This window comes from Pongo pygmaeus, chromosome 4 (genome assembly GCF_028885625.2).
Source record: "Pongo pygmaeus isolate AG05252 chromosome 4, NHGRI_mPonPyg2-v2.0_pri, whole genome shotgun sequence".
NCBI lineage: Eukaryota > Metazoa > Chordata > Mammalia > Primates > Hominidae > Pongo > Pongo pygmaeus.
In genome coordinates this window covers 185,890,220-185,914,756 of record NC_072377.2, presented here as the reverse complement: position 1 = coordinate 185,914,756, position 24,537 = coordinate 185,890,220, and the positions used below count along the sequence as shown (strand labels likewise).

General features: G+C 48.0%; 1 protein-coding gene and 2 non-coding genes across 3 annotated transcripts; 1 reads left to right on the top strand and 2 right to left on the bottom strand.

The window, feature by feature from the left end:
* Window positions 1-6,590: 6,590 nt before the first annotated feature.
* Window positions 6,591-9,837, bottom strand: LOC129036284 (forkhead box protein O1-like). Its single transcript, XM_063664588.1, is given in 10 exon segments — window positions 6,591-6,671; window positions 6,674-7,287; window positions 7,290-7,351; window positions 7,353-7,460; window positions 7,504-7,815; window positions 7,817-8,225; window positions 8,228-8,457; window positions 8,663-8,966; window positions 9,144-9,295; window positions 9,470-9,837. Coding segments are annotated over 10 exon segments (2,640 nt in total).
* Window positions 9,347-9,428, top strand: TRNAL-AAG (transfer RNA leucine (anticodon AAG)). The gene has a single exon. It is a non-coding gene; the product is annotated as a tRNA-Leu (tRNA).
* On the bottom strand, window positions 9,743-9,815 carry TRNAV-CAC (transfer RNA valine (anticodon CAC)). Its single transcript has one exon. It is a non-coding gene; the product is annotated as a tRNA-Val (tRNA).
* Window positions 9,838-24,537: the final 14,700 nt, after the last annotated feature.

Here is a 24,537-nt window from a genome sequence, read left to right as displayed (position 1 = left end):
TTGAAAAGATATGTTACAAAACATAATGCAAATATTCTTATTAAAACATAGCTCCTATAGCTGAGTGGGACGGCGCACGCCTGTAATCCCAGCTATGCAGGAGACCGAGGTGTGAGGATAGCTTAAGCCCAGGTATTGGAGCCCAGTTTGGGCAAAATAGCATAGACCCCCGCCTCAAAAAAATAAAAATAAGACAACATATCCATGGAAAGAGTCTCGAAAGCTCTGAAACAAAATATTAGCAACACGCATGGCATGGTTGAGGGTGCTTTTCTTCTTCTTTCAGCTCGTTTATGCTAATTTTTCTTCTCAAGTGTGTCTAATTTTTCCATAGTGAGCACATGTTAACAGAAACTTTTAGTGTCTAAACATACAAATAGGAAATCCTCAGGAACTGAAAGAGCAGGCTGGAGGAACAGAACAGAGCTTGGCACCTGCGCCAGGAGCACTGCCAGGGCTGAGCGCTGGTAGAGGCGGCCTCTGTCTCCCACTCACCCTGGTGCAACACAACTGGTGTGCCCACCTAGCCTGAGGATGCCAAGTGGACACAGGAAGCCAGCGTGGCCACACAGCAAGGAGGAAGGACAGGACCCCCCTCATCCCATCCCAGGAGCTTCTTTGAACAAGTTACAAAAACAGACACGTAAGGAACTTGGAAAGCCTGTTCTGCTGGGAGACTCTCTCATATTTGGCTCTCAGGCCTGAAACTGTCATAGGGAGAACTCAAAGGTGGCCCCCAAGATTCCCGCCCGGCGCACACGCCCTGTAGACCACGTGCCTCTGAGAGAACGTGATGGCATGTCACTCCCACAACCATGCCACATTTTACGGAACAAAGGGTTGCGCAGCTGTGAGTGAGGTTCCTGGTCAGTTGATTTTGATAAATCAAGAGGGAGATTATCCTGGGTGGGCCTGACTTAATCAGGTGAGCCCTTTAAAAGAAGGTGGAGCTCCAGAAACACTGTGCACCGCTGGCCTCAAGGAAAGGGGCCTCTGGCCAAGCATGGTGCCTCATACCTGTAATCCCAGCACTTTGGGAGGCTGAGGCATGCAGATGGCTTGAGGTCAGGAGTTCAAGACCAGCCTGGCCAACATGGTGAAAACCCACGTCTACTACAAATACAAAAATTAGCCAGGTGTGGTGGTGTGCACCTGTAATCCCAGCTACTTGGGAGGCTGAGGCAGAAGAATCGCTGAACTTTGGAGGTGGAGGTTGCAGTGAGCTGAGATCACACCATGGCACTCCAGCCTGGGTGACAGAGCAAGACTCTGTCTAAAAACAACAAACACAACAACAAAACAAAAACAAAACAAAACAAAAAAACCAAGGGGCTTCTTGTTGCTGAGAGTGGCCCTCAGCTGACATCCAGAAAGCAAATGGGGATTTCAGTCCCACAGCCACAAAGAAACACATTCTGCCAACAATCAGGGAGGCTGGAAGTGAACCCCTTGCCTCAGATGAGGCTGCAGCAGTGGCCAACACTGTGATGTCACTTGCTGTGGTACCAGTAGAAGACCTTGCTAATCTGTACCCCATCTTCTGTCCCACAGAAAGCGAGATAATAAATCTGTGCTGTCTTAAGACACTAAATTTGTGGTAATTTGCTATGCAACAGTAAAAATCTAATACAATAGCCTTTCCAACTAAGAAAGTCATATTTTAAGAAACAATTTTTATGCCAAGATATTATTATTGTGTAAAGATGTTATATGTGCAGAGATCTTAAGTGCACATTGAAGTGAATACACTGACACTTGTGAACATAGACACACACACACACGTGTGTGTACCCTCACCCAAATCAAACAGAACATTTCCAACATCACAAAAGTTTTCTCATGTCCCTTCCAAGTCAATATCTGTGCCTCCTTCTCCCAGGTGACAGACAGAATTTTTAACTTCTGTTACCATGATTAGTTTTGTTCATGTGTGAGTGTCATACGTGTAATCAATAAAATGCAGATTCTTTGTGTCTGGCTGCATTTGCTCAATATTGATGTTGGTAAAATCCATCCATGCTGTTTGTAGCAGTTAACTCATTATCATTGTTGTAATTATTCTATATAAAACTATATACAATTTTATTCATCCTGTATAAAGATGGTGGACATTTGGACTGTTTCCAGATGTGAGTTATTATGAATAAAGCGTGAGGAATGTTTCTGCTCATGACTCTCATCTTTTCTGCATGTGTTTCTGGGAAATTGCTCTGTCACAGGGCAGGGTATAAGTTCAGTGTACCCAGGATTTGGACACCAAACACCTGCCTTGTCCTCGCATATAAACTCTGCTGTGGAGGGAGGAAATGCAGGGGAAGCGGGCCCAGATGTGTTCCTTAGTAGATGTTAAGCTCTGACACCAGGATCTTCAGGTATATTGCTAAAGAGCACTGTTTTTGCAAAATTATTCATGATTATCCAGGTCTTTTATTTTTACTTGAAAAACATCTTTTAATTCTCTTAACAGTTTTCACACAGGAGAAGATTTTACTTGTGGCGCGGTCCAATTTATCATTTTTTTTTCTTCACCCAGCTCTAAGTCTAGATTTTTTCCTATGTCTTTTTGAAGTTTTATAGTTTTAAATCTGTCATGAAAGCCCATGATCTCCTTTGGGTTCATTTTTGTCTCAGCTGTGAGGTTTTAGTTTAAATTCATTACTTTGTTGAGGGACCCACATCCTTTGCCTGTGGCTGCTCCAGCACTGTTTGTGGCAAAGGCGATCCTTTCTCCATTGGATTGCTTTTGCACCTTTGTCACCAACTACTTGGGAAGAAAATATTTGCAAAGTACATACTTGAGAAAGGACTTGTAGCTGGAATATATAAAGAATTATCAAAACAGCATTGAGAAAAAAATCCTCCTTATTAACAGAATAAAGGGAGGGTGGGAAACTGTGTGATTAACTCAATTGATGCAGAAAAAGTATTGGACAAAATTCAACACCTTCTCATGATTAAAAAATTTAATAAACTGATACATCAAAGGATACTATCAACAGGGTAAAAAGGCAACCCACATAATGCAAGAAACTGTTAGCAAATCACATGTCTGATAATTGACTAATATCTAGAATATATTTTTAAAAATCCTCCTACAATTCAACAACAAAAAAACTACCCAATTTCATGACACAGAATCAAAGTTGTAAAAGTATAATTCAAGTGTTCCTCTATAGTAAAATCACAACTAAGGATATAGACATATTGGCTCAGGGAAAGCTCAACAGGAAACAAACTGGAGATTTGCTCACCAAATATGGATGGTTATCCCTGAGTTGTGGCTTTTTCAGGTTTTATTTCTATAGAATCCCCTGAATTTTGTTATTTTTTTAAACATGCATTTTTCTAATCAGGAAAAAAATTTCTGTACAGTGTGCAAGCAAGCATGTTTTGATGAATGTTCTCTCCAAATGGGGTCCCTTGAGCAAATCTCGTTTAAAGGGGGAAGCTCCAGCAGCTGTGCTGTGGAAGGAGGCTCTGGGGACCCTGCCAGTGTGGTTACTGAGAGACGTTTCTGAAAGGATTGGTGCCTCTGCCAAACTACGTGGTTATTATTATTTTTTAATTGGGAGATTCCTAGTGTATGCTCAAATTAAGCTAAAACAAAAACAAAAGAAAACAAAACAGAAAAAGGTGGGAAAATCAATACATGCTCACAGTCTACTGTCTGTTGTCTGTTCCATAATTTATGTACATTTATGGCTTGAAACAGTTATGGCAAAGATTGGTCTTGTGTCTGTAAGTGCATCAGCATCATCAGGTGCTTCTCAGAGAGTATGGGAACAGGAACGTGGAACCACACTGTTACTAAACTGTAGTGGCAGAATGCAGGAGGGCACGGCCATCCCTGGTTACACTGCCAGGCTGTGCCCACCTCAATGAGAGGCCAAGTATAATGCCAGGCTGGTCTGTTTCCATAGACCATATTGCAGTTTTTACTGAATGATTATTCCCAAACTAAAGCCAAATGGAATGTCTCATTTAAAATTAGTTATAAATTAGAACTCTTAGGGGCTGAATGTAAGAATTTTCAGGTGAGAGGCTGGGGTTTTGGTAGCATCTATCGAGCAGCTGAACAAGTCCAAGTTGTACCTTTGGAGAATGGTTTCCATTGCAAGTGTCCTTATCCTCCTATGATGTTCCACTGATTTACTGCTCACCGGGATGCAACATTTGCTTATTAATTTAGACTTTGTCAGTTTGTCAAATCAGAACTTTCCAAGTAATACATCTATTACCTAAATATATTCATACATCTATATTACAGAAGCAATGCATCCTTATATTAATATTTTTTCACATTTATTTTAGGTTGAGGGTACATGTCAGGTTTTTGTTTTTTTTTTTTTTTACATAGGTAAACTCATGTCACAGGGATTTGTCATATAGATTATTTCATCACCCAGGTATTAAGCCTAGTACCCAATAGATATCTTTTCTGCTCCTCTCCCTCCTCCCACTCTCCACCTTCAAGTAAACCTCAGTGTGTGTTGTTTCCTTCTTATCATTTAGCACTCAATTATAAGTGAGAACATGTGGTATTTGGTTTTCCATTCTCGCATTAGTTTGCTAAGGATAATAGCCTCCAGTTCCATCCATGTTCCCGCCAAAGACATGATCTGATTCTTTTTTATGGCTGCATAGTATTCCATGGTGTATATGTACCACATCTTCTTTATCCAATCTGTCATTGATGGGCATTTAGGTTGACTCCATGTCTTTGCCATTGTGAGTCGTGCTGCAATGGGTCGAAGGATAGTTTTGCTTTTAGCTCTTTGAGGAATCACACTGTCTTCCACAGCGGTTGAACTAATTTACACTCCCACCAACAGGGTATAAGTGTTCCCTTTTCTTTACAACCTCGCCACCATCCATTATTTTTGACTTTTTAATAATCACCATTCTGACTGGTGTCAGGTAGCATCTCATTGTGGTTTTCATTTGCATTTCTCTAATGATCAGTGATGGCCTTTTTCTCATTTGCTTGCTGGCCACATGTATGTCTTCTGTTGAGAAATGTCTGTTCATGTCCTTTGGCCACTTTTTAATAGGGTTGTATGTTTTTCTCTTGTAAATTTGTTTAACTTCCTTATAGATGCTGGATATTAAACCTTTGTCAGATGCATAATTTGCAAATATTTTCTCTCATTCTGTAGGTTGTCTGTTTACTCTGTTGATAGTTTCTTTTACTGCACAGAAGCTCTTTAGTTTAATGAGATCCCACTCGGCAACGTTTGCTTTTGTCGCGATTGCTTTTAGTGTCTTGTCATGACATCTTGGCTCATCCCTGTGTCCAGGATGACGTTGCCTAGGTTGTCTTCCAGGGTTTTTACAGTTTTGGGTTTTACATTTAAGTCTTTAATCCATCCTGAGTTGATTTTTGTGTATGGTGCAAGAAATGGGTCCAGCTTCAATCTTCTGCATATAACTATAAAGGTCTGACAAGTCCATTAATTGAGGAGATTGATAACAGGCTACTTGGTCCTCATGTGAATTCCGTGGCAATGTGAACGGGTCCAAAGCTGTTCAGTGGAGGTGCAGAACGGAGATTTGGTTCTTTGTGATCTGTTAGTTCTGCAGAAAACAGGTAGTGAAAAAAAAAAGTAACTTTTTTTTTTTGAGACGGAGTCTCGCTCTGTCGCCCAGGCTGGAGTGCAGTGGTGGGACCACAGGCGCCCGCCACCGCTCCTGGCTAATTTTTTGTATTTTTAGTAGAGACGGGGTTTCACCATGTCAGCCAGGATGGTCTCGATCTCCTGACCTTGTGATCCGCTTGCCTTGGCCTCCCAAAGTGCTGGGATTATGGGATTACAGGCGTGAGCCACCGTGCCCAGCCAAAAAGTAACTTATTAAGATGAGACCAGCACCATATTACAACAACGGCATAAACTTTCCTTAAACCAAATGGATATTTAAAAAAACCAAAAACACACATAATTTGTATTTACTGCTTATATTATACACAAAACTTGAAAGCACACCATGACCTGAAAGTCTTTGCTGCAGTTATATGGTGTAGGGAGTTTGGCACTTCATCGTAATGAAATTTCCAATGGTTCAGTCCTTATCTACAGCAGCACATAACCTGCATGCATCGGGCAAACATCCTGTACAGGAAGAATGTCTTTGGTGCCAAGTCTAATGAAAGGAAAAAGGGAGGTTATGATTTTTTTTTTGTAACAAGAAAACTAAAAGGGAGTTGGTGAAGGACATCTTTGGACGACTACTCTCAGTTCCTGTTGTCAGACAATCTGAAGTTTTATTTTTTTTCTTTGAGACGGAGTCTTGCTTTGTTGCCAGGCTGGAGTGCAGTGGTGCAATCTGGGCTCACTGCAATCTCCGCCTCCCAGGTTCAAGCGATTCTTCTGCCTCAGCCTCCAGAGTACCTGGGATTACAGGCACGTGCCACCACACTCAGGCAATTTCTGTATTTTTTGTAGAGACACGGTTTCACCATGTTGGTCAGGTTGGTCCCGATCTCCTGACCTTGTGATCCACCCACCTCAGCCTCCCAAAGTGCTGGGATTACAGGCGGGAGCCACTGTGCCCGGCTGATGAAGTACTTTTAAGTGTAGCGGGCTCACCAGTTCTCAGCCTGACATGCAGCTATGTGTCCTTGTCTTGACACTGTGTGAGGAGTTTTGGCTGGGCAAAACATTGTCAAGGTGGAAAAATCCAGCATGTCTCCATCCATGAGGTCATTCAGAATGATGGATTCCATGTCACAGTCCAAATGCTCAACGATCTTGCCATCCGAGTCACTTGGGAGCCTCTCCTGGTGGAGGAGGCCCATTCTGCCATAGCCACTGCAGCAGCTCACCCAGGAGTAGCCCCCCAGGGCACTCATCTGCATGGGGTGGGGCAGAGACACTTGTAAAGGTGTCTTCACTGGGGTCAGGTGGTTCACACCTGAGGTGTGGGGCTTGGTGTTTTCCGTGTGAAACAGGGCACGGCTGTAAACTGCATACCTCTGCTGAGCATGCCCAGGGTGGATATGGGAACTGGGAGGCCTCATTTTGTATCCAGATGCCTGGTTGCCACAGGTTGATGTGGCTGAATTAAGGCCTATCATGATGTTCTGGCCCAGATCCTGGCTGTTGGGTGGGGCTACCCCAGGATTAGCTGGTGTCTCCTCCATTATGGAGGATTTGACCCTGGGATTAGCTGGTGTCATAACGTCATTATGGGGAGGAGAGCCAGAAGTCAGCAGCTCCTCCAGGAGTCCTGCTGCACAGTTACACAGACTCGCAGCTCTGTAACTTGATTTGTGCTCCTTGAGTGTTTCATAGGCATCTGGGGCAAAGGGTTCATGTTGGACTGGCCCTACGTCTATTTTTTGTAGTTTGGGCGGATTCAGACTGGTGTTTGGTGGCACAAAGGAGTAGCATGGCGTCTGCTGCATCATGGTGCCAGGTGAGGACTGGGTGGACACAATTAATGATGTTGGTGACGAGATAAAACTGAGAGGACTGGGTGGACACAGTTAATGATGTCAGTGCTCACAGAAGGTTGAGATTATTCAAACCTTTTCCATGTTTCAGGATTGCTTGACTCAGACTGGGTGGAGTACGGGCCATCTTTGCCGCACATGGCGGGTACCCCACGGAATGCACGTCACCATCTCCAAGATCGTCTCCTTTGGTTATAATGGGTGAAAGTCTCCCAGTAATAGTACTAGCATTCGAGCTAGTTCCAGGGCGAAATGGACTCCAGCTATCAAAGTCATCATTGCTGTGAGAGCCAGGGCTTGCAGGCCATCTGGAAAACTGGGGTCCGGGGCTGTCCCCAGCACCCCCCTGGCTAGATTGCAGGATGCTTTTTTCGTGGCATCTCGGCTTTGCTCCGAGTGCATTTGTTGCTGCTGTCCATGGATGCAGCTCTTGTCCTAAGAGATCTCCCACCCTTGCCGCCCTCTGGATCCAGCATCCACCGAGCACTTTTTCCAGTCCCTTCATTCTGCGCGCGAGTCAACTTGCTGTGTAGGGACAGATCATGGTGAAGTGAATTCCTGCAACCCGCCGAGCTGTTGCTGTCGCCCTTATCCTTGCAGCAGGGCACGCTCTTGACCATCCACTCGCAGATCTGCGACAGCGCGAGCCGCTCCTCCGAGCTCTCGTCGGCCCTGGTGCTGAGGTCGGCGTGGGACAGGTTGCGCCACGCTTTGCGATGGGACGAGCTGCTCCTGCGCTGCTGCCCCGCGAGCGGCCCGGCGGAGGCGGGGTCCCGGGCGGGTGCTGCGTTAGCGCCGAGTGCAGGCCGCCCCCCTCGGGCCCTGGAAGTCCCCGCACAGCCCCCGGCGTCCGCGGAAGTCCTCGCTGTCCTGCAGGAGGCTCGGGTTGCTCATGAAGTCGGCGCTGACGGGCGGGGCTGGAGGTGGCCGCGTGGGACCCGCGGAACTCCCGCCCGGGCAGCGGCTGGAAATCCGGGTCCACCTCCGCCCCGCGGGGCGCTTCGGCCCTGGGGACCCCTCCTTTCCCCTCCTTTCCCCTCCTTTCCCCTCCTTTCCCCTCCTTTCCCCTCCTTTCCTCTCCTCTCCCCTCCCCTCCCCCCTCCTCTCCCCCCTCCCCCCTCCTCCCCTCTCCCCTCCCCTCCCCCCTCCTCCCCTCCCTTCCAGTCCCTTCCCCCAGCCGTGGGCGAGGCGAGAAGCTGGAGAGCAAAGCACGGGGCGTAGCGGGAGGGGGAGAAGAGCTGGCGGAGATTCGGGGGGACGAGGTCGGTTCCGCGGGAGACAGAAAGAAACTGGGAGCCAGGCGGGGGCAGGGGAAGCGCGAGCCCAGAACTGAGCCCGGCGGGGCCGTGCACGGCGAGGCTGCTCGGGGTCCGCGGTGCGGACTGGACCGCGGGCCGGAGCCCCGGGCCGGGGCGGATCCGGGCAGAGCGGGCGCCAAGCTCCAGGGGACGGGGCCGCGGACGGAAGGACGGACGGGCCGTGGCTGTCCCCGGAGTCGCGCCCTCTGCGCTGCTGCCTGTGGAGTGCGGCGCGGCGGCTGCAGGACTACGCGGCCCCGAACTGACGGGGTCTGCCCTGGTTTATTTCTTTTTATCTTTCTTTAAAGTGAGAGTGTAGGAGGCTTCCCCTCCTCTCACGCCGGCTCCCCCAAGAGGGCCAATGTGGGTGACTTTCTGAGTGGCCCCCAAAGCACATCCCCAGGCCTGCGCCTTGCGAATCTTCTCTGCCAGGGCGCTGGTGGAGCCGTTTCCCAGCCGGTGCCTGTGGCCCAGCGGATCCTGCTGGAACGCGGTGGTTCTGGGATGCCCTGTGGATTCGCCCCAACGCCTTGTTGGCCCGGGGACCCTGGGGATGTTTTATAAGGAAGGAAAAGATGTAGGTGAACCCTAGGAGGAAGGTAGCGTGGCCGAGCGGTCTAAGGCGCTGGATTAAGGCTCCAGTCTCTTCGGAGGCGTGGGTTCGAATCCCACCGCTGCCAACTTGTTGTGATTCTTCCATTTTTGTCCCTTCATGGGTTACAAAAGGAGGAACTCCTTGGGCCTTGGGCCCCACGCTTTCTCGGCATCGGGAATTCCATTTGGCATTGTGCATCCATCCACTGGATGGGCTTTGTGGGGAGTTCGTCGCGCTGGTGTCAACAGCAAGTGCCAGGTGCCAATGATTGCGGTGGAAAGGCAACGGTATAAATACCCTTGATAGCCTTTTCTCCTTAACCAGGTGGAGACAGTGGTGGGGTGTTCTAGGCTAGTCTTCGGTGTAATAAATTTGAAGCAATGAAGTGAAAAGTAGAACTGTTTCCGCCCGGTTTCGAACCGGGGACCTTTCGCGTGTGAGGCGAACGTGATAACCACTACACTACGGAAACCGGCTTGATTCTTGTTTGCCATCGTAATTAGTCACGACACACGGCGGTATTTTATTTCTCATGAGAATTCTGAGCTTCTTCCGTGGGTCCCTTTGAGCTTGGCAATGGGTATGAGCGCACAAGAAAAGGAAGTTTCAGCACTTGGAAGGCTGAGTGAGGCATGAGAATGGCTGGAGCCCTGTAGGTGGAGACTGCACTGAGCTATGATTGCAGCACTGGATTCCAGCCTGGGAGACAGAGCAAGACGCTGTGTCGAAAGACAGAAAAGAAAGAAACAAGGAAAGGCAGTGTTCACGCCGGATGTGGTGGTATAAGTGGACGTGGGAGTCCCGAGAGAGGGTGTAGGGGCGACCTGAGAGAGACGTGACAGTGGGCGTGGGAGTGGAACAGCAGGGATGCGCTGGCACCATTTTCTGAGAGGGGACGTGCAGGAGAAGCTGCTTGGGGAATGGGATTCCGTGAGTTCGGGTGTGGAGCCGGAGCTTGCGGGCCTGGAGAAATTGGAGTGGAAATGAAAAACGAAATATTCTACAACACCATTTTTATTGTTCTATTGTTTGGAAGAACTCTAACCTATCTAAGCAGCCACTTGTGGGACATTTGGATTGTTACCAGGTTTTTTTTCTTTCTTTTTTTCCCCAATTGTAAATAATATTGCAAGATTATCCTTGTGGCTCAATCTCTGTATAACATCATAATGATTTCCTTAGGAGAAATGTCTGCTGGAATTAATGGGTCAAAATTTAATTCTGTAACTTTTAAAGATACACATCAGCAAATTACTCTCCAGAAAGGTATTACCAATTTATAGTGATTTATCTTCCCACTTATTCTGGCATAAGGCTTCATTCACTCAACGTGATGTTTTTGAGATTCCTCTACGTTGTTGAGTTTACCAGCAGTTTGTCCCCGCCCCCACCGTCTTTTTTTTTTTTCTTTTTTTTCTGAGATGGGGGTCTTACTCTGTCGCCCAGGCTGGAGCGACTGCAACCTCTGTCTCCTGGGTTCAATCGATTCTCCTGCTTCAGCCTCCCCGAGTAGCTGGGATTAAGTTTGTTCCTTTTAGTTGCGGAATAGTATCCCACAATTCCTTCCTTCCTTCCTTCCTTCCCTCCTTTTATTTTTATTTATTTATTTATTTATTTATTTATTTATTTATTTATTTATTTATTTTTGAGACGGAGTCTCGCTCTGTCGCCCAGGCTGGAGTGCAGTGGTGCGATCTCGGCTCACTGCAACCTCCGCCTCCCGGGTTCACGACATTCTCCTGCCTCAGCCTCCCGAGTAGCCGGGACTACAGGCGCCCGCCACCGCGCCCGGCTAATTTTTTGTGTTTTTTAGTGGAGATGGGGTTTCACCGTGTTAGCCAGGATGGGCTCGATCTCCTGACCGCGTGATCCGCCCGCCTCGGCCTCCCAAAGTGCTGGGATTACAGGCGTGAGCCACCGCGCCCGGCCCCTCCTTTTCTTTTTCTTTTCTTTTCTTTCTCTTTCTGTCTCTCTCTCTCTTTCTTTTGTTTTGAGATCAGTTCTCACCCTGTCACACAGGCTGGAGTGCAGCGCCCAGGATCAAGGCTCCCTGCAGCGTTGACCTCCCGGGCTCAAGGGATCTATCTCAGCTTCCTGATTAGCTGAAACTACAGGTGACCACTCTCTCTTATTTTATTTTTTTTTAAGAGATGGAGTTTCACCATACTGCCCAGGCCCCAGGCTGCATTCATTTCTTGTTGGTAGATATTTGGGCTTGCTCCAGGTTTTAATTTTTTTTTTGCAATTATGAATAATACTGTTATGAACATTTGTGCACAAGTCTTCATGGATATGTGCTCTTGGTAAATGCCTAGGAGTAGAACTGCTGGTCGCAGAAGATGTGTATGTTTAGTTGGATAAAAAAAAACTTTTGCCCAAAGTGGTTGTACTATTTTTCTCCATCAGCGATGTCCAAGTCTTCTGGTTGCTACCTTCTTGGGAACATTTGGTATTGTCCACTTATTATTATTTTTTTTAACTTCTAGATATTTTTGTAGGTATGTAGCGTTTCTCTATGGTTTAAATTTGCATTTAGCTGATGAGGGATGATGATGAGCACGTTTTCATGTGTTTATGGACCATTTGTTTATCTTCCTTTGTGAAGTATCTCTTCAAATCTTTTGTCCATTAAACAAACAACCCCCCCCCACCCCCAGTAAAAGAACTGGCCTGGATAGTGGCTCAGTTTGTAATCCCAGCACTTTGGGAGGCTGAGGTGGGCGGATCTCCTGAGTTCAGGAGTTCAAGACCAGCTTGGGCAACATGGCAAAACCTGGTAGTCCACCTGTAGTCCTAGCTACTCTACTGGGGAGGCTGAGGTGGGAGGATTGCTTGAGCCTGGGAGGCAGAGGTTGCAGTGGGCCAGATTCGCACCACTGCACTCCAGCCTGGGCAACAGAGTGAGACCCTGTCTCTCTCTCTCTCTCACACACACACACACACACACACACACAGAGAACTGAATGGTTTAGACTGTATAATTTCAACACTTTGGGAGGCTGAGGCAGGGAAGATCCCTGGAACTCAGGAGTTCTGTGATACCCCATCTGTATGAAAAATAAAAATAAAAAATTAGCCGAGCATGATGGCCTGGGCCTGTAGTCCCCGCTACTTGGGAGGCTGAGGCAGGAGAATCACTCGAACCTGGGAGGCAGAGGTTACAGTGAGCTGAGATCATACTCCAGCCTGGGTGACAGGGTGGGATTCCGTCTCAAAAAAAAAAAAAAAAGACACTCTTCTGGTTTTTTTTTTCCCTGAAACTTTTAAATTTTAGCTTCTATGTTTTAGTGTAAATTCTATCTTATATTAATTTTTTGTTTTGGTGTGAGTTTGGGATTAATGTTAATTTCTTTCCCCTATGGATAGTCGGTTTTTTCCGAACCATTTGTTGCAAAGATTTTCCTTTCCACATTGAATTGTTTTGGTGCTTTCGGTGAAAATCAAATAACTGTGTATATGTGGGCCCAAATTATTTTTTTGTTCATTTTTGCTTTTCAATTAAAAATTTCAAATAGGCCAGACATGGTGGCTCACTCTTGTAATCCCAGCACTTTGGGTGGCCGAAGCAGGCAGATCACTTGAGCTCACACAAGTTGAAGACCAGCCTGGGCAGTATAGAAAAACCCACCTCGACAAAACATATAAAAAATTGGCCAGGTATGGTAGTGTGCACCTGTGGCCCCAGATCTTCGGGTTACTTGGGAGGCTGGGGTGGGAGGATCGCTTCAGACTGGGAGGCAGAGGTTGCAGTCTCTGAAGAGGTTGCTTCAGACTGGGAGGAAGATGGTGCCACTGCACTCCCACACAAACTAATTTTCCGCTGTTACAAAGAGACCTCAAACACCATAGCTTAAATTAGAAATTAAATAAAAGTTGTTTATCCTTTAAAATAATTCAAATAGACCAGGCATGGTGGCCCCCCTGTGCAATCTCAGTGCTTTGGTAGGCTGAGGCTGAAGAATCACTTGAGGCCAGGAGTTGGAGACCAGCCTGGGCAACCTAGCAAGACCCCATCTCTACAAAAAAAGGAAAAAAAGTTAGCTGGGCATGCTGATGCATGCTTGTAGTCCCAGCTAGTCGGGAGGCAGAGGCAGAAGAATTGCTTGAGCCCGGGAGTCTAAAGCTGCAGTGAGCTGTAATCGCACCACTGCACTGCAACCTGGGTGACAGAGTGAGGCCATGTCTCCAAAATAAATATATGAATAAATAAATAAATAAATAAATAAAAGTTTTAAAATATTTTTAATATATCAGTGACATGGAGGTTAGTATAATGAATGACCAATATTTCACAATCAGTAAAATCTTGTGAATTTAGCTTTACATGTATATTTTTTGCTGAAATGTTTAAAAATAAATATAATTATTATATAATTTCGTCCCTAAATATTTCAGTATAGCATCTTTAAAAATGATACAGGCAGGGTGCCGTGGCTTACACCTGTAATCCCAGCATTTTGGAAGGCCGAAGTGGGCGGATCACTTGAGGTTAGGAGTTGGAGACCAGCCTGACCAATGTGGTGAAACCCTGTCTCTACTAAAAATACAAAAGTTAGCCAGGTGTGGTGGTGCACGCTTGAATCCAAGCTACTTGGGAGGCTGAGGCAGGAGGATCACTTAAACCTGGGAGGTGGAGGTAGCAGTGAGCTGAGATCATGCCACTGTACTCCAGCCTGGGGACAGAGTGAGACTCTGTCTCAAAAATAATAGTAATAATAATAAGATACCTTTTCCTACACAGCCACATTAAAATTATCATATATTACAAAATATCCACTCCAATTCATTTTTGAGCTTGCACTTTTTGCCTTTACCCATATGCAGCCAGTCCAAAGAATACAGAGTCCAGTGCAACCATTTAAAAGGAGAGAGTTGCAGAGTCAGAGAGCAGCTCAGAGACACAGCACAGCTGAGTGAATGTGGATGCTCACTTGAACGCAAACACATAGAAACCAATTAGTTGGCTGATTTTCTTGAATACAGGTGAATGTAGGGTTTATAAAAGAAAAAGAGGAGAAAGGAGAGAAGCACCACAGCTCATCTTGAAACAGTGAGTCTTTTTTTCTCCTGTAGGTAAGTTGCTTGGCTAGAGTTTGCCACAAGCATATGTCTGGGGACTGCCCTGAATGGCTGGCTGAGCTCACTGGGAAACGATTTAATTATTTATAGTTTCCCCCAAAAAACTTAACTCTGCAATGCTTGCAAAGTGAAGGCTGTATCTGCACCGTTTTTTATCATTATAATTCTTCAGAAATTAACATAACCTTTCAATTTTCACTAAAGTGTACAACCAAAGCAATAGAATTCAGCAGTTTCTTTTGTTTCTCAAAAACAAAGCAATTTCCAATTGTTTAAGGGTAGTAATATAGTTTGTATTTATGTCCTCGTCAAAATTTACGTTGAAATGTAATTCCCAGTATTGGAGGTGGGGCCTGGTGGGAGGTTATTGGATCATGAGGATGGATTTCTCATGAATGGTTTAGCACCACGGCCTCGGTGCTGTCCTCCCTATTGTGAGTTCTCACCTGATACGGTTTTAAAAAGTGTGTGGCACCCCCCCCACTTCTTGCTCCTACCTTCGCCATGTGATGTGCCTGCTCCCTCTTTGCCTTCTGCCATGATTGGAAGCTTCCTGAAGCCTCGCCAGAAGCAGATGCTGGCGGTATGCTTCCTGCACAGCCTGCAGAGCCAGGAGCCAATTAAGCCTCTTTTCTTATCAATTACACAGCCTCAGGTATTTCTTTTCTTTTCTTTTCTTTTTTTTGAGACGGAGTCTCGCTGTGTCACCCAGGCTGGAGTGCTGTGGCGTGATCTCAGCTCACTGCAAGCTCTGCCTCCCGGGTTCACGCCCTTCTCCTGCCTCAGCCTCCCGAGTAGCTGGGACTACAGGAACCCACCACCACGCCCAGCTAATTTTTTGTATTTTTAGTAGAGACGGGGTTTCACCGTGTTGGCCAGGATGGTCTCGATCTGCTGACCTCGTGATCCGCCCGCCTCGGCCTCCCAAAGTGCTGGGATTACAGGCGTGAGCCACCACGCCCGGCCTACCTTTCTTAAATGTTGGAATTTCACAGACATGGACCTGATCTCTGTTCTCACGCGCACTCTCTCCCTGGGCGGCATCATCCACCACCACGGCTGCAAAGACTATCCATGCGTCTCCCATCTGTCACTTGACTTCCTCCCTCCTTTCCTTCTTTATTTCTTCCTTTCCCTCACATATTTATTTGTCTGTATGTGTGGTGAGAACACTTAAAATCTACTCTCTTAGCAATTTTCAAGAATACAATGTTTTTATTATACTCACCATGTTGCACAATAGATCTCTCTTGAGCTTTTTCTTCCTAACTGAAATATTGTATCCTTTGAGCATCTCCCGGATCCACCCCTCGCTCCCCACCCAGCCTCTGGCAACCACCATTCTATTCTCTGCTTCTGTGAGTTACACTTTTTGGCGTCCACATAGGAGTGAGGTCGTGCGGCATGTCACTTAACATGTCCCCCAGGCTCGTCCCTGTTGTCACTAATGACAGGATTATCCTGTTTTTGCGGCTGAGTGGTGCTCTGTTGTGCGCATCCACCTCGTTGGCTCCACCCACTCCTTCACTGACGGCCGCTGACTTTGCTCGCACATCTGGGCTATTGTGAACAGCGCTGCGGGAAACGTGGCGGCACAGACATCTCTTGGGCAAACCGAGGATACGATACGGATACTTCCTCTGTCATTTCCACTTCCATTTCTCCAGGCCCTGGAGCTCCATCTCCACGCCCGAACTCGTGGCCTCCCATTCCCCAAGCAGCTTCTCCCGAATGTCCCCTCTCAGAAAACGGTGCCAGCGCATCCCTGCTGTTCCACCCCCAAGCCCACTGTCAACCCCGGACAGCTCCGCTGCCGCCGTCTCCTCTCCCTGCGGTCGCTGCCACACCCTCTCGTCCGGTCTCCCATGCCCCCTTATGCTACCGCATCGGGCATGAAAACTTCCTTTTCTTTTTTCTCTTTCTTTCTTTTCTTTTGAGACAGGGTCTTGCTCTGTCTCCCCGGCTGGAGTGCAGTCACAGCTCACTGCAGCCTCGACCTCCTGCACTTAAGCAGTCCTCCCACCTCAGCCTCTGGAGTAGCTGCGCCTGGGGACAAAGATTCCTAGCTTCAGTGCACTCTCAGATTCGTGGGGAGACAGAACTGAGCCTGAGAGCTGGTTCCTCTCCCTCTCTGGCGGGGATACAGTGAGAAGGCAGCTGGGCGGAAATCAGGAAGAGGAGCCTCACCAAGAACTCCACTGTGCTGCACCCTGATCTAGACTTCCAGCCTGCAAAACTGTGAGAAATCAATGTTCATTGTTAGAGCAGCCCAGCATATGGTGTTGTGTTATAGCAACCCGAACCCAGACAAAGGCTCTCAGCTGGGGAGACAGAAACTGATCTGGAGCCTGCACTCCCCCTGGGGAGGGGAAGATGCCTGTCGACCTAGACAGAGGGCCTGGACAGAGACAGCGCCTGGGCTGAGTTGGCCCTTGCTTGCCACCTCTGCTCAGGAGCACTGGGACAGGATCCCAGAAGGTTCCAGAATGCATGCTGGGCGAGCGGTAGTCCCCGCAGAGTTTGGGTAGTGCACAGAGGAAGAAATGGTGGAAAAACAGCATCAGGATGGCTTTAGGGAAGGGAGCTGCTGGAAGGTGGCAGACAGAGTAGGCAGTGGCAGGAGATGGTCCAGCAAGGCACGCCCTGACATGGGAGTGCTGTCATGCGCTGCACAGTGACCTTCCAGGCAAGGAGGGACACATGCATGGCAGTGGTCCCATGACTATGGTGGAGCTGAAAAACTCCTATGGCCTAGTGATGTCATAGCCGTGGTGCTGTCGTAGCACAGACATCACTCGTGGGAGCGATGGGCTATGCCACCCAGCCTAGGGGTAAATGAGGCTCACCATCCAAGAACCACCTAATGACCATTTCTCAGAACACATCCTTGTTGTTAAGGGGCCCGTGACTGTATGTCTTGGGAAGCAACACGTGACTGTTGTCCCGCCCTGCACTGACTGCCCAGCGAGCGCTCAGAATGCATTAGGTATGGGGTGGACAGAGGAGGAGGACAGCACCGGCACCCAGACAGCAACCGCCCTTGGAATCACCATTTCCTGAACCAGGGGACCTCCCCAGCCACCCACACCAAAGCCTAAAATCTCATACCTCCTCTCTCTAAAGCATGGGTCTGCAAGCTTTCTCCGCAAGGGCCACGTATGGAATCTTTTCAGTTTTGTCGGAAGTACCCACGTCTGCCCTTTTGGTGCCAAAGCCAGTAAAAGTGACACATAACGAGAGGGAGGGGCTGTGTGCCAATGGGACGTGTGTGCCAGTGGGACGTGTGTGCCAATGGGATTTGACTCACAGACACCAACATTCAAATTTCATCTAATTTCCACATGTCATGAAATATTATTCTTTTAATTTTTTCAACTAGTAAAAAGTGTAAAAATGTTCTTAGCTCAGTGGGCAGTAGAAAAATAGGTTGCAGGCTGGATTTGGCCTGAGGGTAGTTTGCTGACCAAGGGAAAGGGGGAAAAAAAACAAACGTGCTCCAACCCACCTCTCCCTCCAGTCCCATGCAGTCAGTTCCACTTTCCTTTTTTTTTTTTTTTTTGTAACCACAAAATTATCTTCACCATTAATTTTTCTTCCTTTTGACTTGGTTTTGTATTACATAGGTAACTCTATTCTCTCCACTGAAACTCCACCATTACCATGTGCTCAATTCCCAAACACATTTGGGTCTCTTTGCGGTTTCTGTGGATTCCACTCCATTAATCTTCTTGGTTCTTCCTGCACCAGGACCAAAGTCATTACAGTTAGTAATACATGTAGGCTTATCTTTGTGCAGATTTCTTTGTACCGGGATTTTCAGAAGATTTTCCTTGCCCTGGAAGGCTGGTGTAAAAGGAAGATTTCTTTCATGTCTATAATTCCTCCCAAACTGCCCTCTAGCAGGTGAGCCCCTTGTGCTCCCACAAGCAGGGTGCTAGGCCCCCAATTCCTTACCCTTGGTGGATTCTATAAATCATTGCAACATTGGCAATTGGCTAAGCAAGAAATGTCTTACTATTGTTTTAATTGAGTGTATTTTTTATACATCCACTTATTTTGTTCTGTGAATTGCCGGTTCATATCCTTTGCTACTTTCCCCCATGGAGGTTTTAATGGTTTAACCAATTTTTAGAAGTTCTTTACATGTGTTTAATATATAAATATAAATATTTACTTATTCCAGACATTTGTTATATTTTATATGTAATGTGTATATTATGTCCTAATCATTATGTATGTTGCAAATATTTTCACTGAGGTTGTCCCTTAATTTTTCTTTTGAGATAGGGTCTCGCTCTGTCACCCAGGCTGGAGTGCAGTGCTGTGATCTCAGCTCATTACAACCTCTGTCTCCCAGGTTCAATAGATTCTCCTGCCTTAGCTTCCTGAGTAGCTGGGATTACAGGTGCACACCACCACGTCTCGCTAAGTTTTGTATTTTTAGTAGAGACAGTGTTCCGCCATATTGGCTGGCTGGTCTTGAACTCCTGACCTCAAGTGATCTGCCCACCTTGGCCTCCCAAAGTTCTGGTATTACAGGTGTGAGCCACTGCGCCTGGCCGTCCCTTAATTTTTAACAGTGATAAAGTTAAACTGTAACACTTGGTTCATTACTGTCTCCTGCCCTTAGACTGTAAGCTTATGACCACAGGGACCTGGCCTGTCTGCTCACCACTGCACCCCTAGAGCCTGCCTGTCGTTCATCATGGCTGCCACAAAAGCCGCAGGCTGTGACCGAGTTTTAGATGGGTCACTTGGTGCAATTTCACAGGAATGTCCAGTGATGAAGAAGACCATGCAAGGAACCAGGCAGGGGCAGCAGATCCGTCATTCCTTCCTTAGGATTCCTTGGGTGTTGCTTCCGGGGCATCCCTGCTGTGCCCGCCTCCATGGGTGTCTGTAGGAGCTCCGCCTCCTTTCTGTCTCTTTCTAAAGCTGCAGCCCACCCTTCTGAGAGGACACAGCCTCTTCAGTGCTTGGACAAGTCTATGGGACTTCACTGAGTAAGGAGGGGTTGTGGTTTATTATTAGAGATGGGGTCTTGCCACATTGCCCAGGCTGTACCCTAACTCCTGGGCTCAAGCAGTAACTGGGAATACAGGCATGTGCCACCCCACCCCACTGGCTTGTTTGAACTTCATTTTGAACAACTGATCATTAATGAGTAACAGATAAGGGATATCAAAAGCAGCGAACATATAATACTTCCCAAAGCTTAGAAACTATCGATGCCCTCCAGCCAAAGACCACCAGGGACGCACAGGCTGCCTCCAGCCAAAGACCACCAGGGACGCACAGGCAGCCTCCAGCCAAAGACCACCAGGGACGCACAGGCAGCCTCCAGCCAAAGACCACCAGGGACGCACAGGCAGCCTCCAGCCAAAGACCACCAGGGACGCACAGGCAGCCTCCAGCCAAAGACCACCAGGGACGCACAGGGAGCCTCCAGCCAAAGACCACCAGGGACGCACAGGCAGCCTCCAGCCAAAGACCACCAGGGACGCACAGGCAGCCTCCAGCCAAAGACCACCAGGGACGCACAGGCAGCCTCCAGCCAAAGACCACCAGGGACGCACAGGCAGCCTCCAGCCAAAGACCACCAGGGATGCACAGGCAGCCTCCAGCCAAAGACCACCAGGGATGCACAGGCAGTTGAACAAGTAAAGATTATTGCTCATTGCAGTGAAGGAGAACACACACTTCAGGGAATTGTGGGTGTCTCCCGGGAAGATGGTCTTAGAAGGTATTAATAGGATTTGGGCTTTAGCTGGGCATTTGCGGGCAGGGTCTGAGTTTGCTTTAAACTGGATGCTGTTAGAAAGTGAGGGCGGTTCCATGACTGGGTGTCTCGGTAAATGATATCTAACCTATGAGAAGGGAAGACTAGGGGAAAGATAAAGCTATAATTGGCAAAGACGTAACAGCCACAGGTTTTGGCTGGGAGTGGGTGTTTGCTGCTTTGTGGGTGGTGCAGTGAACTTGCTCCCATCTGTGCTTAGATGCGGTGATGAAGTGGCCTGGCTTGGTCTCCTTTCATCTTTGTCTCCAGGTAGCTCTGTCTGGGGCTGGCGTTCTGTGGGGCTGCTTATGTCCAGCAGGAGAACAGCACGGTGCGGCTGTGAGCGCCACGCCAGCTTCCAAATGTAAGGGCTGCTCTTTAAAAACTTATTTTTTTCAGAAGTTGTTGTGGCCCCTGGCAGATCCCTGTGACCTTGTGTCCTGGCTTTCGTAGTATAGCCTCAATGCAAAATATTTTGCTTTTGTTCCATTGGCCAGAATGAATGTGCTGGCATTTGGATCTGAAAATTTACATCCTATAAAAAAAAAATCCTGATGCTTGTTAGCGCTAGCTGCTCCTTATTTAAGCACCTGCTACACGCCAGGCATTCACCGTGAACTTCCAAACTCTAATCTTAACTAAACCCCATGTGGTAGGCTTCATTATCCTTGTACCCTTGATAGAGGCATTTAACTTGCCTGTAGTCACACAGCTAAGAGGTGACACAAATACATGTGGGATTCAAGTGCAGGTGTCTCGACTCCAAAACTCAACTGCCTTCCACCAGCCACATGATCTCTTCTGAGTTTGAGCCCCAAAGACTTCATTGTAGGCTGATATTTTTCAAGTTTTTCAACTGGCAGATGGGGTCCCAACAACCCCCTTCACCCCTCTCCCAGAAGACCGGGTCTGGGTGGAGCACTAGGTGCCTCCCGAGCCCATCAGAGGAGGCTGATTTGAGGGGGTGGTTTGCAGCCCTGAGGCCCTTCAGACCCTGGGAGACAGGCTTGCCCTGGAGGAAGCCGCCCTTTCCAAGCGCTCGGTAGGCCCACCCGGTTCTGCACACTCCTTCACAATCTCCATGCACTTGGCCCTCAGTCCAGACCTAGAAAGAAGATTCTATGATCAGCTCATTTGCAGATGAGGAAACCAGGCAGGGTAGGAAGTGGGAGGGTCCCACCAGACAGACCCTCAGGTACTAGTGCCCCTCACCCGCAGGCACCCCTCGTGGCCACACCCACCTGCCTCTGCCAGATAGTGTCGCTACTTAACCCCAGCAATCCTGAATTACTGTGCCCTGGGCCGGCAGGTGCCAACTCCTAGACTCTTCGTGGTCATTGCACGGTAGGTTCTGTTGTCTTGTTTACTGGTGAAGACACCGAGGCTCCTCGGGTGTGCTGGGGCTGACCTGGACGCATGTTCTGGTCTGGCTCTAACGACCCACAGTGGGAACCTCACGCAAACAATGCCCCAGCACCATGACTTGCATGATGCCCACTGGAAACTCACGCCCGACCCTTAGGTTGGGCTCCCAGCAGATGACTCTGAAGCAGAGACTTGGTTTTTTTGTTTTGTTTGTTTGTGTTTTTTGGAAGGGTTTTGCTCTGTTGTCCAGACTGCAATGCAGTGGCTCGATCACAGCTCACTGCAGCCTCCTCCTCCTAGACTCAAGCGATCCTCCCACCTCAGCCCTCCGAGTAGCTGAGACAATAGGCGCACACCACCATGCCATGCTAATATTTTTTTCTGTGTTTTTTTTTTTTTCCTGTTGTTGTTGTTTTGTAAATAAGGGGTTTTGTCATGTTGTGCAGGCTGGTCTTGAACTCCCGGGCTCAAGCGATTCACCTGCCTTGGCCCCTCAAAGTTGTGGGATTCAAGGGCCATTGTGCCCGGCCTTGAAGCAGAGCTTTATGTGCAGGAAGGTTTTGGGGGAGTGCTGTTGGGATCAGCATCTTCAAGGGAGGGAGGCGTGACTGGGCAGAGGGAGGAGATGAGCGGCAAGACAGTTACCACTGAGGCCTCAGCCCACCCCAGGGCCACTGGGAGGAGCCTGCAGGAACGTCCAGTGGAGGTGACGCTGAGGTGGAAGGGCCTGGCCTTTGTGCCCGGTTCCAATCAGTCTTTGGGTTCTGGCTGCTTCCAGGGAGGAGGCGTGGCCCTGGGTGAGGCATTTCCCTTCCCCCAGGGCAATGCCTACAGAGGGGTTCAGTGCAGGCTGTGCTCCCAATCGAGGGGCGCGTCTGGTCTGGGTGGAGGGATCTGCATGGGGCGTCACAGCATCCACCCCACTATGGTGGGGTGTAAGAACCCGTGTAAGAACCTTCCCAGCAGCACTGTTCTATTGTATAGAAATCCAAACTGGAAACTTCCTCAATGTTCATCTGTGGAGAATGGATAAACAAGATGTGATGCTGACAATAGTAAACTTCCACCTGGGCCTTGAGCTCCTGGGAAACAGTGACTATTAGGAAATCCTCCATCCTCTCAAGCAGTTTGGAAATTTTTCAAGGAACTTAGAACTACCCTTTGACCCAGTAATCTCATTACTGGGTTTACATCCAAAAGAAATAATTGTTTCACCAAAAAGACACATGGCGCTTGTATTTTCATCGCAGTGCTACTCACAATAGCGAAGCCACAGTGCCCGTCCACGGTGGATTGCATAAAATGTGGTACATATACACCACGGGATACGACACAACCGTGAAAAAGAACGAAATCATGTCCTTTGCAGCAACATGGATGCAGTGGAGGCCATCATTCTAAGTGAGTTAATGAAGGAACAGAAAATCAAATACTGCATGTTCTCACTTATAAGTGGGAGCTGAACACTGGGTAGTCCTGGACATAAAGATGGCAACAAGGGATGCTGGGGACTACTAGGGGGGAGGGAGGAAGGGAGAGGGTAGGGTTGTAAAACTATAGGGTGCTATGCTCAGTACCTGGGTGAGGGGATCATTCATACCCCAAACCTCAGCACCACACGATATACCCAGGTAACAAACCTGCATATATACCCCTTGAATCCGAAATGAAAGTTGAAATTATTAAAAAGAAAATAGAAGAAACGCCCCACCCTTCTGTAGGCCTTTCCCCTGTCACATGGATAAGGCAGGATGGTGAACCCCTGTTGACCAACGATGAGGCCAGATCCAGACCCTCCAAATTCCCAGTCTTCAACTCATGAGTGACTAGCTGAACTGTTTGTTCGCACTGACCAATCTGGATAAAATGCCTGTTGACTTGTCCATACTTGAGTCAGGCTTCCTGGTTCCCCGCAGGCTGTGACCTCGGCCCACCTTGAGCAGCATAGGAACCCCTCTAACAGCCCCTCCTCAGAATCTCAATTTCAGGAGAACACTCCCTGATGCATGTCCCATCAGTCACTGCTCATCCCACCCCACCTGCCCCGGTCTTTCTAGCCTTGCTGACGCCTCCCTGCAAATGTGAAGCCCTTTCTGTAGCCTGGGACAGGGGTTATTGCTGTCAAAGGATGGACCTCCTACTGCAACAGCCGCCTCCCTACTGCAGTGGGCTCTCCTCAGGCTGGAGTGCAGTGTTGCCATCTCAGCTCACTACAGCCTTGACCTCCTGGGCTCAAGCAATTCTCCTGCCTCAGCCTCCCCAGTAGCTGAGACCACAGCTGCTTGCCACCACACCTGGCTAATTTTTGTATTTTTTGTAGAGACTGGGGTCTCTCCATGTTGCCCAGGTGGGTCTTGAACTCCTGGGCTCAAGTGATCCACTTGCCTCAGCCTCCCAAAGTGCTGGGATTACAGGCATGAGCCATATACCTGGCTGAGAGTGTGTTAAGATACTTAAAATCTCAGGCCAGGTGCGGTGGCTCACGCCTGTAATCCCAGCGTTTTGGGAGGTCCAGGCCAGAGGATCCCTTGAGGCCAGAATTTCAAGACTCACCTGGGAAACAAGAGAAAACCTTACTCTCTACAAAAAAAAAAAAAAAAAAAAAAAAAAAAAAACTTAGCCACAGCTGCAGTGAGCTATGATTGTGACACTGCACTCCAGCCTGAGCCACAGACAAGAACCTGTCTCAAAAAAATAAAATATAAATAAAAATGCCTATCTCTGGGCTCCACCCTCAGAGTCTGTTCACTAGGTCTGGGCTGGGGTCCAGGAATTTTCATTTCTAACAAGTTCCCAGGAAAAGCTGCTGCTGCATGCAGAACCTCAGCCACAGGGGAAGGTAGCTTTCTGTGACTTGCTGTTTACTACTTATTAAAATTCACTGAGACATTGGATGATAAGGTGTAGCCTTGTGTGGTGGAGATCTAAATGATTCTTGTTGTGTATAAAAGATAGCCCAGCAGCTACAGGT